General features: G+C 42.3%; 1 protein-coding gene across 2 annotated transcripts in view; it reads right to left on the bottom strand.

The window, feature by feature from the left end:
- Positions 1–16,845, bottom strand: part of PLPPR1 (phospholipid phosphatase related 1) — a 307,644-nt gene that overhangs the window by 5,816 nt on the left and 284,983 nt on the right. The window contains exons 5-7 of one of the 2 annotated variants that reach the window (XM_019966650.2): positions 8,960–9,210; positions 4,384–4,560; positions 1,271–1,402 (exon numbers count right to left, since the gene is read on the bottom strand). In XM_019966650.2, coding sequence (XP_019822209.1) covers positions 1,271–1,402; positions 4,384–4,560; positions 8,960–9,210 — 560 coding nt within the window. The remainder of the gene's footprint in view (positions 1–1,270; positions 1,403–4,383; positions 4,561–8,959; positions 9,211–16,845) is intronic. The other variant, XM_019966652.2, reaches the window with a different exon arrangement.

Genomic DNA, 16,845 nt, shown 5'->3' with positions numbered 1-16,845 from the left:
TCTTGGGTGAGTAATTTAATATTGCTATCTTCATTTTCCTCTCTTTCTCTGAAGTGGGAATTACACTACCAATTCAGTAAGTTTTTGTTCAAAAAAATATATTTGTAAAGCACTTAGCAGTTGTCTTAGGCAAAAGTCAGGCGTTATACCATGCGTCAGGGCTCATTTTGGCTGGCACATCTTTGTCTTTCCCTGCTTTACAATAGATTTTTTCTTCATTTGTGTTCACAGAACACTTTGCGCATCTGATTCAGCATGCCATATTATGATTATTCACTTATATACAGGGCTTCCCAGGTGGCAGAGTGGTAAAGAATCTACCTGCCAATGAAGGAGGTGCCAGTTCTATCCCAGGGTCGGGAAGATCCCTTGGGGTAGGAAATGGCAACCCACTTCAGTTTTCTTGCCTGGAGAATTCTATAGACAGAGCAGCTTGGTGGGCTACAGTCCATGGGGTCACAAAGAGTCGGGCACAACTGAGCATGCATGCATTTATACACACCTTTCCTGATCATCTCTAAGTTCCTTGAGCATAAAGACTGTGTGGCTAGTTGTCGTCTTTATCTCTGGCATGAATGTAATGGTCCTAATGTAAACAAGGTCCTAGTGTAAACAGTAAGTACTGTTGCATCGAATTTTTGATGGTCATCAAAAGAGATCCAAAAGGATATTGAGTTACCTTTTTTAATGTGCTTCCAGTTTACATCTGTCACCGAATGTAACAAAGCATTTCTTTCCAAGTGTTGTCCTACATATTAAATCGAATTGGCCTACCACAAGAGTTGGTCTAAATTTCACAAATGTGTTATTACATTGAAGGTCAAGATATCCTGAAGCAGCTGGGGTTTAAGTTAGACATTACTAAGAACGTCCTGAGGATTCATGATGCCCACTCCCTGAAAGGAATATGGGACTAATTGAGGGAAGCTGTGAAGTTCTTGAGGGCCTTTATGTCAGATTTTTATTGCGTTTTTTTTTTTTTTTTTTAGGGTCTTTATTGAATTTGTTAAATATTGTTTCTGTTTTATGTTTTGGTATTTTTGGCCATGAGGCATGTGGGATCTTAGTTCCCTGACTAGGGATTGAACCTTCACTTTCTGCATTGGAAGGTGAAGTCTTAACCACTGAATTGCCAGGGAAGTCCCCAGATTTTTATTGTTGTTGGGTGGATTCAGTTGTGTCCTGTTTTCACTAGAGGAATGGTTACTTGACTTCCAGATAACAAGCCTGGAGCCTCCGGGCTTTGTTGGCTAAAACCACTTTACTGTACCTGTGCACTTAAGGTTTCCAGAGGGCTTTCTATTCTTGGGAAAGCCATGAGGGGTACTCCACGGGGGTCCTCGGGCTTGGGTTTGGAAGGCGATCCTTGTGTTCCTTTAAAGTTATGGACCACACACATTCCCTGCGGGATGAGGGGAAAAAAGATTAGGGTCAGACTGCAGCCATCAATGCCTGGCTATCTCTGTGGGTGGCAGGCCTGCCCCTTAGAATGTCACTGCACAGTGACTTTTGAGCCAATGAGTAGGGACCATGGAAAGACCTGGGGCATGGTCCAGGCTGTCTTCTGCTGAGCACATTTGGGGTGCTGAGGAAGCATCTGTTTGATCACCAGATGGCCAGGGATACTCAATCTACCCTCAATGAACTTGTTTCCTGACCTATAAAAATGGGAATAACACCTGCCTTGTAGATTTACATTTAAAAGACATGACACATGTAAACCATCTCATAGTAACAGCTAACATTTACTGAGGGCCACTTATGTATCTGGCATTGTCTGAAGGGTTTTACCTAATTTCATTTGACTGCTGCTAAGTCACTTCAGTCGTGTCCGACTCTGTGCGACCCCATAGACCCCATCCCTGGGATTCTCCAAGCAAGAACACTGGAGTGGGTTGCCATTTCCTTCTCCATTTGACTACTCAACATTCTTATAAGGGAGATACTATTATCCTCTCCACCTTAGATAAGGAGGCACAGAGAATGTGGATAACTTTCCCAAGGCTACATAAACTCAGTAGCCTCTAAATCAGTCCACTGTAAGATTTGGCTTCTTAAGTGCCAAGTGAGTAAAGTTGCTCAGTCGTTTCTGACTCTTTGCGACCGCAAGGACTGTAGCCCACCAGGCTCCTCCATCTGTGGAATTTTCTAGGCAAGAGTACTGGAGTGGGTTGCCATTTCCTTCTCCAGGGGATCTTCCCGACACAGGGATTGAACCCTGGTCTCCCGCATTGCACGTAGAGGCTTTACTGTCTCAGCCACCAGGGAAGCCCCTTAATGGGGCTTTCATTGACAAACTATTGATCCCTCTTTGAGTCATCTGTATTCCCTCCCCCATTTAAGAAGCACCCTTAGGGAAATACCCTCTGAGAGATCAGTATCTCAGGATCACTCGGCACCACTTCTGCTGCTGCTTCACAGAGAATGTGCATTTAAGTCCCCCTGTCTTTCACTTTAGGAAGAAAGATTGGATCCCTGAAAAAGAACTTTGAATTCAAATGGAGCTTGCCAGTTAGTGTTCTGAGTAAATGTAAGCATTTTCTGAGCAGGTACAAGTGTTGGGGAACTCTGAGTTAGAAGTTGGGACAGGCACATGTGCCTCTCCCATGTTGAGGAGGACATATATGCAGAATCCCTGTATGGAAGGGATAGGACGAGGAGAAGTTAGGTCACAGGCCCGTGGAATCCATCTACATGTGATGTTAGTCTTAACGGGTGTCTTGGACTAGAAAGGGCAGAATGGGCAACAGGCTGTGATGACGTCTGTCTGCTAGGAGAGGCTTGCTGAGTATTATTAGGAGACTGATTTCACCATGCACAGCATCTTTAGGCCTAGTGATTTACTGTGAACCCTTCTGGGTGTATTTTAAATCCTTGAAAAAAAAAATATATGTATACATGCACATATATATACACGCACATATATATTTATATAAATTTGTTTTTGGCTGTGCTTGGTCTCCATTGCTGCTCACGCTTTTCTCTAGTTGTGACGAGTGGGGGCTGCTCTTCAGTTGCGTTGTGCTGGCTTCTTACTGCGGTGGTTTCTCTTGGTGCAGAGCACAGGTTGTAGGTGCTTGGGTTTCCGTAGTTGCAGTTCCTGGGCTCTAGAGCACAGGCTCAATAGTTGTGGAGCATGGGCTTAGCTGCTCTGTGGTATGTGGGATCTTCCCAGATCAGGGCTCAAACCCATGTTTCCTGCATTGCCAGGCAGATTCTTTACCACTGAGCCACCAGGGAAGCCCAGTCCTTGACTATATTTTTTAAAAACTGTACCTTCATGGTATGTCCGTGCAATGGAATACTAGATAGCAAGAGAAAGGAATTACTGATACAACAAGGATGAATCACAAAATAATTACGCTGAATGAAGGAAGCTAGGAAAAAACACATGCATATTGTATAATTCCATTAACATTAAATCTTACAGTAACCTAATACAGAAGATCAGTGGTTGCTTAGGAATGAGGGGGGAGGGGAAGGGTGGGAGAGAAAGAAGTATCTGAAGGTCAAAACTGATCAAGTTATACAATTCATGTACCATTTATTGTATGCTTAGCTTCCTTGGTGACTCAGATGGTTAAGAATCTGCCTGTAATGCAGGAGACCCAGATTCTATCCCTGGGTTGGGAAGATCCCCTGGAGAAAGAAATGGCAACCCACTCCAGTATTCTTGCCTGGAGAATTCCATGGACAGAGGAGCCTGGTGGACCACAGTCCATGGGATTGAAAAGAGTTGGACATGACTGAGTGACTAACACTTTCACTTTATCATACCTCAAATTATAAAAATGAACCAAAACCCTTCTTCAGAAAGTGTTATGTGGTTGAGAAGCCACTTATAGCGGAAATAAGATGCCCAGGAGGCATGTTCAGATAATAACAGAGGTCCCCTGGGTGCGATTAGCTGAGGGTTTTCCTATTTCCGAGTGGGACTTGCAAGTCTGGGTCAGAGTGGAGTTTCTTGAAATGCTGGAGAAGGAGCTGCCTGCTTCTGTCAGTACTTTGTTCTCTGTTCTTCCCCCAAGCGGCACTTAGCTTATGCTGCCAGTATGTCTCTGAGCAAGTATTTAAAGAATCATGGTTTGAAGGTACACTAAATTTTTGCTAGTCTGGCCATCCCCAGCCCCTAGGACAGGGTTGGAAGAAGTGGAGCAAGCCATCCTTCCTGGAGTGATCTACTCCTGGCCCACAGAGGGACTATGCAGTCATATTTCTGAAAGAAAGGACACAGGGTACTTGGTGAGTAACTGCAGCTCACAAGGTTGAGGCCGGTGGAACCTGGACTGAGACCGTGGAGTCTGGGGAGCCTGACTTACCAGGATCTTGGGCAGCCTTTCAGAGAGCACCAGAGGGGGAAAAAAGTAGAGGAAGCTGACCTACCAGAAACAGGGCTACCGCAGTGCCCAGGATGAAGCCCGCAATCACGTCAGAGCAGTGGTTCCGGTACTCGGAGACCCGGTTGAGGCCCGTCAGGAAGGCTGTGCAGAGGGTCCCGAGGCACAGCACTGGCTTGGCCAGTCGGCTGCTCTTCGTCTTGATTGTGCTTGTGATGTACATCTAGGTGAGGACAGAGACTGGGGAGTGACCAGCAGCCTCTGTACACGGTGTATATATACATGCACACGGACACACACCCACACACACAGATGGGCTGCACCAAAGCATGAACGATGAACGAGTGCTCACTCATCTCAGTGCTTTATATTCTGGTGGGCATGGGAACAGAATCACAGTGACATGAATGACTGCATGATAATCAGATCCAGAGCATGCAGTTTTTATGCAACAAACTAAAGAATCACTTGGAGTGTTAATAAACCCATATAAGAATCTCAGATGCCAGAAAATCTTCTATGAGAATTAATTTTATGGAGAAGACTGGGTAGGGGAGTAGCAATACATTTCATTTTTTAGGTCCCCCATAATCCTAGCTAGTTCTTCACACTTTCAATGAGTATAAAAGTGTTGACTTCCAAACCAGTGTTTCCGTTGTGCTGGGAAATTGATTCTCACATTCGTTGGGATGGCTGTGATCAGTTCTATTCATTCATTTACTCCAGCATGTTTAAAAATTTTCTATGTGGGTGTATAAAAGGTTGGGAAGACCTGATGTTAGTAAATGATGATACAACTTATGACACATGAGACGTACTCTGTTCTTAAGACATTGTAAGGAGCTGCTTCTGCTGCTGCTAAGTCGCTTCAGTCGTGTCTGACTCTGTGCGACCCCATAGACGGCAGCCCACCAGGCTCCCCCATCCCTGGGGTTTTCCAGGCAAGAACACTGGAGTGGATTGCCATTTCCTTCTCCAATGCATAAAAGTCAAAAGTGAAAGTGAAGTCACTCAGTCGTGTCCGACCCTCAGCGACCCCATGGACCGCAAGCCTTCCAGGCTCCTCCGTCCATGGGATTTTCCAGGCAAGAGTATTGGAGGGGGGTGCCATTGCCTTCCCCGTGAGGAGCTGAGTAAGACTTAAATATTTTACAGGCTTGGTTATCAAATATGTCCCTCGTGGCTTAGAGTAAGCAAGGTATGCCTCTTGTCACACAAACTTTGGTAATGGTTATAAGAAACCACTAGAGGGCGCAATTGATCTATTGTCTCTGTGTTAGTCTCTGAGCAGCTCTGCAACCCCGTGGACTGTAGCCCACCAGGCTCCTCTATCCATGGGATTCTCCAGGCAAGAATGTTGGAGTGGGTTGCTATTCCCTTCTCCAGGGGACCTTCCTGACCCAGGGATCAAAACCAGATCTCCGGCATTGCAGACAGATTCTTTACCATCTGAGCCACCAGGGAAACCATAACAAGTGTGCTAAATGAGTTTGTGACTCAGAAAAATAGTATGCCAATACTCAAGTTGCAGTACAGTGTGCTTGTATGACCTGAGCACATATAAGTTCAAATAGATACATTTTAAAATATTTTAGTGGAAACGTAATTTCTTAGGATGATCCTTCAGCATTGGTGTGAATACAGGAAGATGGGATTTTCTTTATTATATGTAACACATACCCTACAAAACTGTGGTTAGATCAGAGTTATGTAAATTAGAGCATATCATCACACCATTCTGAGGCTAAGTAGGAAATGTTGTTTAGCACATTATTGACCAAAGATGTATTAATATGTCTTTTGGTACTGAATGTTATTGACCAGAGACATAGTTGTTAGGGCTTAAAATTGATAGAGTTCATTACACAACTTATAATTATTATAACTAATGATATTTATCATGTCATGATAATTATAATGGTCATTCACATTTTCCTCCATTCAATTTTTGTTCCAATGCTGTATATATTATAAATGCAAGTTTATTGCTGTAAAATTTTCAAAAATGATACATCTTGAAATTTTGAGTGAAGAATTTTATGCAGATACTTTATCTGATTGTCTAAGTGGCATATATACTAATGTGTCAGAAGATGATAGTTCTTCAGAATATAGTTCTGATTCAGACTATGTGAATATTAAAGCAAAAAAACCTTAGTGATTAATTCTGATATGGAAAGTGATAGATAATACTCAAGGTGCTGGAGAAGACTTTGCAGGTGTATCAAGTATAACTATTAAATACAGTAACCCATAAAGTCTTAATGAAATAACAATTAATTTTTGGCTGGCCAAAATAAAAATCGCTGGCCATAGGTGTTGCTTTTTGTAAAAATCCCCCAGTCAATAATGGGTTAAATTTTATTATTTTATATATATATATATTTAAATTTAGTGTTTTATGCTTCCATATTTTTAAATTATAGCCTTTATCAATCTTATAAGATTACAAACTATTAAAACATGGGCCTATGGTTCATTAGTATTCTTCACAGTATTAACTAGTACTTAGGAATTCCTTGTTGAGTAATTTCTGAAAGCATGCATAATAGGGGCTCAGAAGATGTTTACATAATTGGAGTCCTGTATCAGGGTTTATCTGATTATAGTCTGTCTGTGGGGCATGATTTGAATTGGATTATATCTGAATCCTTGAAAACATGTGCTCTACCAGCATATATTCCGAGTGAGACGACTATACTTCTTTCTTCTCAAGAGAAATTTATATTTCACTTGATGAGACAGTAGCTGAAGATGAGTAACGTATTTGTTTTTGTAATGGTATTATAGAAATTGATTTCATACAACAATGACTTAAGTCTGATAAAAATACAGGAAAAGGTGCAAGAGTACATTGTTTCATATAACTTAGGTTCTAGATAAGTTCTAGATAATCTAGGATACAAATTGATACAATATTTTGAAAGCTGGAAATTATAACAAATGCCTGAAAAGGCCTTGTTTAAAAAATGCCTGACATAGATTTTTCTTTTTTTTTGTGGGTGGGGTAAAAATGAGTCAAGGAACTTCATTGAGCTAAACTGGTTTGTTTGTAAATCAAGGCTTCTGTATTATTTACATTCATGTTTCCTTAATGTGGGGGTAGCTGAAACCATTTTTGTCATGTATTCATTAAAGAGTAAATCTAAAAGAAATAGATATTGCAAAGTTGTCCTATAGATGTGATTCTATAAATTGGACAAAAAAAGAACCACTGTTCTAAAGAGAATACCAAGCAATTTCTTTTAAACTACACCAAATGGACCAGACCTGTAGTCAGTCACCTTTACCCCTCCCTGAATTTAGGACAGTGTTGGGGACGACGGCATGGACACGCTTCCATCAGATGCAGTGGGCATTGTGGTTACTGTCATTGGAGGGGAACGTGCTCCCAGGGGCTGGGGTGAAGGCATACTGGGAGTTTCTAGGCAGACCGCATAGCTTGAAAGGGGTCTTTGCTCTGCCTTCTCCTTATTTCACCTTTCAGCCAAGAATCTCTAGACTAGTCGTACCCTAAATATAAAGTAAGTTGAAGGAAAAGGGATGTTTTTAGCCAATAGTCACTCATCCACAGGTAAATACACATGATATCCATCAGTGGAATGTTTGCATTGATCTGTCTACTTCTATACTCTGCGTTCTAAAGAAGCAAAGGTCAGGCAAAGGTGAAATGAGGTCATTTCCATGCGTGCTCAGTCACTTCAGTCATGTCTGACTCTTTGTGACCCTATAGACTATAGCCCACTAGGCTCCTCTGTCCATGGGATTCTCCAGGCAAGAATACTGGAGTGGGTTACCATGCCCTCCTCTAGGGAAGCTTCCCAACCGAGGGTCTGAACCTGTGTCTCTAACGTCTCCTTCAGTGGTAGGCGGGTTCTTTACCACTAGCGCCACCTGGGAAGCCCTAGGTTATTTCCAAAGTGGGGTGGAATTAAAGAGAAGGAAATATAGATGGACACCATTTCTTCTATTTTAAGATGTTAGACACACTTTTGCGCTTTCTCTCTGATGAGGCCACAAAGTTTAGACTATTATACCCCAGTGGGGGCAGTCAAGAGATTTTGTGATCTAGAGAACAGTGAGAAGTGAACTGTTGGATTTTGGGGGTCTTGCAGGGTTGCCCATCTGTCCTGGCAAAGTGTTGAAGAGTGTTAGGAGGAGCAGAGGAAACCCTGTCTTCATCTGGTATTGCACATTGCTTTGGGCAGGCATTTGCATAAGGCTTACATCTGCAATCCATAGACAAGCGTGAGGAATGTGTGTCGTTCTGGAACCAACCAGAGCTTTGGCGCAGAGTGCTATTCTGGGAAGTGACAGAACCCTGTGTCCAATGCCAGGAGCCTGGGCCTTTGCTCTGACTGTGTACTCTTAACAATTCTCTGGGCCTCAGTTTCTGTATCTGTAAAATGGGAGGAGGTGACTAAATGATCATCAACAGTCATGCCAGAATTAACATCCTCTGGCATTGGGGTATTGAGGTGGGGGCAACAGCATGATATAATGGAAGAGAAACACATTGTAACATGACTTCAGAAGCCACCAGAAGTGACTAATGAAAGAATGGGGGATGAGGATGGCAGAGACACCCATCACGGCCAAAACTCTACTCGGGTCATACTCACTGTGGCATACAGGGCAGAGTAAATGCTCAGAGCAGCGTGTTTGGAGGGAAAGGACCTCCGCGCCTTCTCTATCACTTCCAGGTCCCCGGTGCAGATGTTCCCGTTGTTGATGAACTGGTGGTGCGCCCGGCAGTCTGTACTGGTGTAGTTGGGCTTGCACACCGTCAGGAAGTACGGGGTCAGGTGCCCCGTGACCACTTGTCCGGCGTTTACAAAAATGTCAGTAGCAAAAAGCCCAAAGGCAAATACTCCTATGAGGAGATTTAAAATAATTAGGAATGGTGACATACACCATGGATTGGGTTTTGTCCCTGAGAGAAAAACAGCAGTGCGAGCCCGTGACAACCTACCGGAAAGGTCCTCCCTGGAGTCAAACTGTCCCCTCATCTTTCTCTTTCCTGCTTCCTAAACCACTGTTTTTTCCAAAGTGATGCAGTCATGCTGCTGGTAATGCTTTACTGTTTTGTGTCAATAAAGTAGAAGCAGCATGTTCTCATAGGAGGATTTGAATTTTGGAGTCACGTAGAGCTGGGCTCTAGGTACTCCTTTGGTGACTTGTTTATAGTGTAAGCTATCTTCTTTGAATCTTGGTACCCTTATCAAGCATGGTTTCAGGGAATGATATCTCAGAAAAGAGCTGGAAAGATAAAATAAGACATATGCAAAATAACCCCTAGGGTGCCTGGCATTAAGTATTGGGTTGGCCAAAAAGTTTGAAAGGTGTTACGGAAAAACACGAGCAAACATTTTGGCCAACTCAATAGTTACTCAACACTGGTTCTCTTGCCTTCTATAGAATATATCTTCTCCCTAGTCCTGTTGGAGATGCGAGTACTCCTGGAAGGAGTTATCATGGCAGGTGAGAGAGAATGAGTATGTTAGGAGTCGTCCTTCAAAGAAAGAAAAAGATTGCTCTAGAAACCCTGATTGAATTGAATGTTTCAGTTGATGTTGGAAACAGAAAATGAGAATGGTGTTGACTGTATCGAATTACCAGTTTAGTGGTTAAACCACTGGAATGCATCCTTTTACGGTTTCAGAGATCAGAAGTCCAAAATAGGTTTCAGTGGGCTAACATCAAAGTGTTGGCAGAGCTGTGTTCTTTCTGGAAGCTCCAGAGTAGAACTTATTCCTTGCTTTTCCCAGATTCTCACCTTCAATCCTTGACTTATGCCCCCAATTCTAGCAATCGTATCATAAGAGCTCTACTGCCATAGTCACGTCTCCTTCCCTGACTCCCTATCTTGCTTCTCTTATAATGTTACATTGGTTACATTGTGTCCACCTGAATAATCCAGGATAATCTCAAAATCCTTAATCTAATCACACATGTACATTCCTGTTTGTCATGTAAGGTAACATGGCCCACAGTTTCTAGGGATTAGGGCATAAACATTTTGGGGTGAGAAAGGCATCATTTTACCTACCATGCTGACTTGACCTGTTTGGTTAAGAATCCTGTGGGTAGGCTATACTTCCTGGATTTTATCTGTTTTCTGGTAAGTTCCACAGGAATATAGGATTGCCCCTGACTAGCTTTAACAAAAATATGAATTCCTGATAGGAAGTTGCACTGTGGATTCTTTCAAAGGTTATGCATACATCTATAGAGTATCTGTTAAATGTATCGAGCAGCTGTGCAGAGCCAAGGTATACACAGATTGCTTGAAGAGATAAAGAAGACTGTGCCAGTTCAACTCAGCTGTGGGAAGAATTGGCAAGATTAAGAGGCAGCATTAACCCTTGTAAATTTCAAGGATCTGCTATAGTTTTTGATTAAATTTCTATCCAATTTTGACTTCCATATTCAATGTCTTGAATCTGCAAATTGTACTGATTTCAGCACCCAAAAGTCAATCCATTAGATCAGAAGTGAAAATGAGTTTGGCTGAAACCTTCATCCGGTTTCTATTTTGACTTATATTGATTCTTACAATTTTCTTTTCTGTGGCTTTGCCAGGATGTGCTTTATCACAACGAGAATTGGCTCTTTTAATAGCTTGAACTGACTGACACTCCTAGAGTCTGACCTCTGAGACTAAGCATTCGTTGATCATTCCTTTCACTCCCAGGTTCTGGAAGTCTGGCTAGCAATTTTTTTAATATCTTCAAGCAAGATTCTCAAAGACCAGGTCTCTAGCTTTTTCGAGGGGCAATAAGTCTGTCTAGACATACTTTTCCAGGAAAAGAGGATAATTCATGATTTGAAAAGAGAAAAGTGACAGCATTTTCCCCTGGCATTTTATTTGTTGGAGTGCTTCCAATTAGGGTGAATTCTTTCTGAGACATTTCTGAGGATTTCTAGGTTCCTCAGATGAGTATCTGAAATGCCAGGTCTGTGGTCACAGTGGGTCTGTGATGGGCAAATTTCTGCTTTGTTGTCATGTGATACTGTTGCTGAAAGTTGCTTTCCCTTTTTCCCTTGGCCTCCCCTGGATTATGTCTGCTTTTCTTGATGGCTTAACAAGCATTTGCTTTCCAAACATCTCATTCTGGTGTATTTGATGTAGCTTCTGAAGGGCAGCCTCAGGACTCCACCTGCCTGGCACAGGCCATGCCAACAAAGTGCAGTGGAGCCTACCCTGGTGATTCACAGACAATGTCAGATCATACAGGGCTTTTGTAAGGCATTCCAGGCATTCCTCTGTTAATCCTGAGCTTCTTGTGTGTGTATTACAAAGCTCAGAAGCTAAAAAGTGTTGCTTTTGTTCTTAGAGTCAGGTGGAACACTGTTTATGGCCTCCTATATGATTTGAAGGAGATGCTTTTGGAGTGTCCTACCTTGGTGTCTAAAATTCTTTAAGTGTGATAATGTTTTTGAAATTTTAACAGATACATTTTTCATTCCTATGACCCTCCCTAGCTGGTTCTATTGATACTTAGCTTATGGCTCTGCTCCCAACAGTATTTCTTGCTTCAGGGGAGCTAATCACACTTCTGTTTTTAAAAAATATTTTTATTTATTTATGTGGCTACTCCAGGCCTCACTTGTGGCATGTGAGGTCTTTGGTTGTGGCGTGTGAGATCTAATTCCCTAAACAGGGCCCCCTGTATTAGGAGCGCTGAGTCTTAGCAACTGGACCACCAGGGAAGTCCTTGATCACATTTTTGAATGGATTTACAGCAGACACAGAAGTCTAAAAGCAAAACTCTCTTAGCTTGCCAGAGCTATATGCTTGAGACATGTACTGTTTTGTTTGGAATTCTGAAACGAATTGGATGGGAAAACCAAGAGCCATGGTCTGGAGGATAAGACCATTGAATTTCTATAATAAACCCTGGAATGGGGAGATGTAGGAAGCATGTCTCCCAAGAAGGAGCTAGAAACTTACCTAGTCTGGCTGAAGGAGTGAGGGGGCTGCCCCCTTCCCTGCCCATGCTGGCTGTCAAACCCCAGGGGCAGCACAACAGAAACCTCCAGAATGATTTTTGAAAATCAAGCTGAAGTCTGTCCTGTGCCTCCCAGGATGTAGCTCAGGAGCCCTGCACACCTTTCAGAGAAGTTCCACACCTACCATGGTAGTGTAGCTATGGGTGCCTGTGTTAGCAGTGGAGGGTCAAACTGGTTGAGCCCTAGGGTACCTCACAGGACCCATACATTCTGGTGCAGAGTGGGATGCGCACTTGTGAATCCATCAGGGGTGAGGGGCATTAGAATGCTCAGAGGACCAGGAGGTAGAAGCAGCCTGGCTTTAGGACAGAGACTGGCATCGTTGGTGAGGTCTGCGGTCCCTGTTTTGATGACATGGATCACTATGGTAACCTGAGCTTGCTGCCACTTTGTGGCCTAAAAGAATCCGACACCTATCAGGCAAGTCAAAGGATGAAGAAAGAGGAAGATGAAAGTGTTAAAAATCCTTTTTCCTCCCTCTCAGGGCTTTACCTGGATTCTTTGGACAAATGAGGATCTTTGGTCACTGGTAAATGAGGACACAGAGGTGAAACTCTGTGACCCGCTTCTTGTCATGGGCTCAGTTCAGGGTTCCATCCTTTTACTCAACTGAGAAGGTCGTAGGGGAAGCAGTGACGTAAGCAGGAAACACACATGACAAAGGTCTTCTCAGCCGCAGGTAACTGGTGTGCTGGCGAATGCTAACAGGGCTCCTATCAGGATGTCTTTTTGTCTCCCAAACAAAGAACTGGTCAAAATAAAGAAACCAGACTGCTCGCTGCTGAGAAAGACACACAGGAGGCCTTCATTAGGAAGCCTAGACCCAGACCACAGAGTAATAATTAGCAGGGGCTGATGGGGTGAGCAAAGGAAGGAATATCTCCTTTTAGCCACAAAGAACCTGTGACCAGAGGTGGAGCCTCTGAACCGAAGGCCAATTATTCTATATTAAATTGCAAGTGTGCAATTTTCCAGTTTAAAATGGCACTTTGCTGACAGACTCTAACTGAACACTTCTCAACTAAAATATACATGATGACAGTGAAAAAAGATGGACGTTCAGAGTGCCAACTCAAAGGGATAATCAGTGAGGATTTCTGTCTCTCTCCCTTTCTCACATGTGCACACACACACAGTTTTACCTCATGAAAAGCCCGAGCTTCTCTCTGAAGATCCATCATGGGAGAAAACCGAGGGAGATTTCTTTTCTCTCTTGTCTGCCCCCTACTCAGAGATGCAGGATTTAGACTGCTCAGAAAACATGGATGCTGTCACTCCACTGGATGAGTTCTGCTCTGTGACTTTGCCAGGGACGAGTTCCTTTTCCCCCTTTTCTGCTAAATGTGTTTTAGAGTCATGCTCTGGGACAACAGCTAGGCGGGCAGTGGCGGGGCCCTGGTGCTGGCATCTTGCTTCTGAGAGGTTTAGACCTGCATGCTGTAGACAGCAGCATGCGCTGGGTGCCACAGCTTTGCGTGCACGGCATTGTCATGGCACTGGGGGTAGGAGGAGATGCCAGTTCAGTGGAGCTGAGGAACTCCAGGTGGAAACCTGCTAATTTGGAATTGGACTCAGTGCTGTGCATGCCAACCTGCTCTCAGGCTTAAGCTCTGGAGACTGGACCGAGAGCAAGTCATTCTGTTCTTTCTGTTGAGGAAAACAGAATGTATAGATCTTGCCCCACCTAAGACTGAAGAGGGAGAAATAATCACATATCACATGGGGTCTTGGGGAAAATGCTACTCTTATTTTTTTTACCTTGTATGATCAGTTCATATGAAATGCCTAAAATAGGCAAATCCACAGACAGAGAATAGAATAGTGAACCTCAGGGTCTGGGGAGAAGGGAAAAACAGTGGGTGACTGCTAACAGGTATTGGTGTTTTGGGAGGGATAAAGAAAATTCCTAGAATTAAACAGTGCTGGTAGTTGTACAACTTTGTGAATACACTAAAAACTACCAAACTGAACACTTTAAAGGGTAACTTTTGTGGTATGTGAATTGTATCTCAGTTAAAAAAAAAAAAAAAACAAGAACTATGAAATGTTGGCATATTTGAGTTACTCAAATTCACAACTGCCATATATAAAGCATATTTTTTGGGTTTATAAAGTTTTTTTGAAGTACACTTTATTTACAATGTTATATTTTAAGTGTACAGCAAAGTGATTCAGTTATACATATATATTTTCAGATTCTTTTCCCTTACAAGTTATTACAAAATACACAGTATAGTTCCTTGTGCTATACAGTAGAACCTTGTTGGTTATCTGCTTTATGTATAGTAGTGTGCATATGTTAATCTCAAACTCCTAATTTAGCTCTCCTGTTCCCATTTGGTAACCATAAATTTATTTTGTAAGTATGTGAGTTTGTTTCTGTTTTGTAAATAGTTCATTTGTATCATTTTTTCTTTTTAAATTTCACATATGATATTATATGATATTTGTTTTATCTAGCTTACTTCATTTAGCATAATATCTCTACATCCATTCATGTTGCTGCAAATGGCATTATTTCATTCTTTTTTATGGCTGAGTAATATTCCATTGTGTATATGTACCACACCTTTCATCGATTGATGGACATTTAGATTGCTTCCATGTCTTTGAGTAGGAAATGGCAACCCACTTCAGTATTCTTGCTTGAAAATATGCCATGGACAAAGGAGTCTGGTGGGCTACAATCCATGGGGTTGCAAAGATTCAGACACAACTGAGTAACTGAGCACATGTGTCTTGGTTATTTTGAATATTGCTACTGTGAACACTGGGGTGCATATATCATTTTGAATTATATTTTTCTCTGGATATATGCCTAGGAGTGAGATTGTTGGATTATATGGCAACTCTATTTTCAGATTTTTAAGAAAATTCCATACTATTTCCTTTTCTCCACACCATCTCCAGCATTTACTGTTTGTAGACTTTTTGATGATGGCTATTCTGACTGATGTGCGACAATACCTCACTGTAGTTTTGATTTGTGTTTCTCTGATAATTAGTGATGTTGAGCATCTTATCATGTGCTTTTGGCCCTCTGTGTGTCTTCTTTGGAGAAATATCTACTTTGATCTTTGCCCATTAAAAAACATTTAAATTTTTAAAAATTAGTAGTTAAAAAATTTTTTTGGCTGTGCTGGGTCTTCGCTGCTACATAAGCTTTTCTCTGCTAAGTCGCTTCAGTCGTGTCCGACTCTGTGCGGCCCCATAGACGGCAGCCAACCAGGCTCCTCTGTCCCTGGGATTCTCCAGGCAAGAACACTGGAGTGGGTTGCCATTTCCTTCTCCAACGTGTGAAAGTGAAAAGTGAAAGTCAAGTCACTCGGTCGTGTCCGACTCTTTGTGACCCCATGGACTGCAGCCCACCAGGCTCCTCTGCCCATGGGATTTTCCAGGCAAAAGTACTGGAGTGGGGTGCCATTGCCTTCTCCGAAGCTTTTCTCTAGGCTGCGGAAAGCAAAGGCTGGTTTCCAATTGCGGTGGTCAGGCTTCTCATTGAGGTGGCTTCTTTTATTGTGGAGCATAGATTCCAGGGCATGAGAGCTTAGGTAGCTGTGGCTCCCGGGCTCTAGAACACAGGCTTAATAGTTGTGGTGCACGGGTTCATGGCATGTGGGATCTTCCCAGACCAGGGATCAAACCCATGTCTCCTGCATTGGCAGGCAGATTCCTTACCACTGAGCCACCAGGGAAGCCCTTTGCCCACTTTTTTTTTATTTATTTTTTGACAGAGCCACATGAGCTGTTTGTATATTTTGGAGATTAATACCTTGTCAGTTGCTTAATTTTCAAATATTTTCTCCCAACCTGTGGGTTGTCTTTTTATTTTGTTTATGGTTTCTTTTGCTCTGCAAAAGCTTTTAAGTTTATTAGGTACCATTTGTTCATTTCTGTTTTTTGTTTTCCTCTATCCAGACAGGTATTGCTGCAATGTATATCAAAAATGTTCTGCCTATGTTTCCTATAGGAGTTTTATAGTATCTGGTGTTACATTTAGGACTTTAATCCATTTTGAGTTTATTTTTGTGTGTGGTATTAGAGAATGTTCTAATTTCATTCTTTTACATGTAGCTGTACAGCTTTCCCAGTACCACTTATTGAAGAGTGTCTTTTCTCCATTGTATATTCTTGCCTCTCTGTTGTAAATTAATGGACCCTAAGTGAGTGAGTAAAAATACTATTTTAGACTAGTATTATACCATTATACTTCTTTTTTTGTACCTCTTATATGTGATTATTCAATAATGTCCATCTCTCCCATTAGAACTGTAGAATATGCACGCTGTAAAAAGCAGAGAACACATCTGTTTTTTGCTCAATTCTGTATCCAAGTACCTAGCACCAAAGCTGGCACACAGTGAACACTTGATAGACATTTGTGGAATCAATGAATCAACTGCAGAAGAGATTTCAGAGAAGACTGACAGGAGAAGACAGTAAAAGAGCATAGAAACTTGTCCAAATTGCCTAACTTCTGTTGGGTCCCACATCC

Source organism: Bos indicus, chromosome 8 (assembly GCF_029378745.1).
Source record: "Bos indicus isolate NIAB-ARS_2022 breed Sahiwal x Tharparkar chromosome 8, NIAB-ARS_B.indTharparkar_mat_pri_1.0, whole genome shotgun sequence".
NCBI classification, from domain to species: Eukaryota; Metazoa; Chordata; class Mammalia; order Artiodactyla; family Bovidae; genus Bos; species Bos indicus.
Note: the sequence above shows the minus strand (reverse complement) of the source record. Positions and strands in the feature narration are given on the sequence as shown.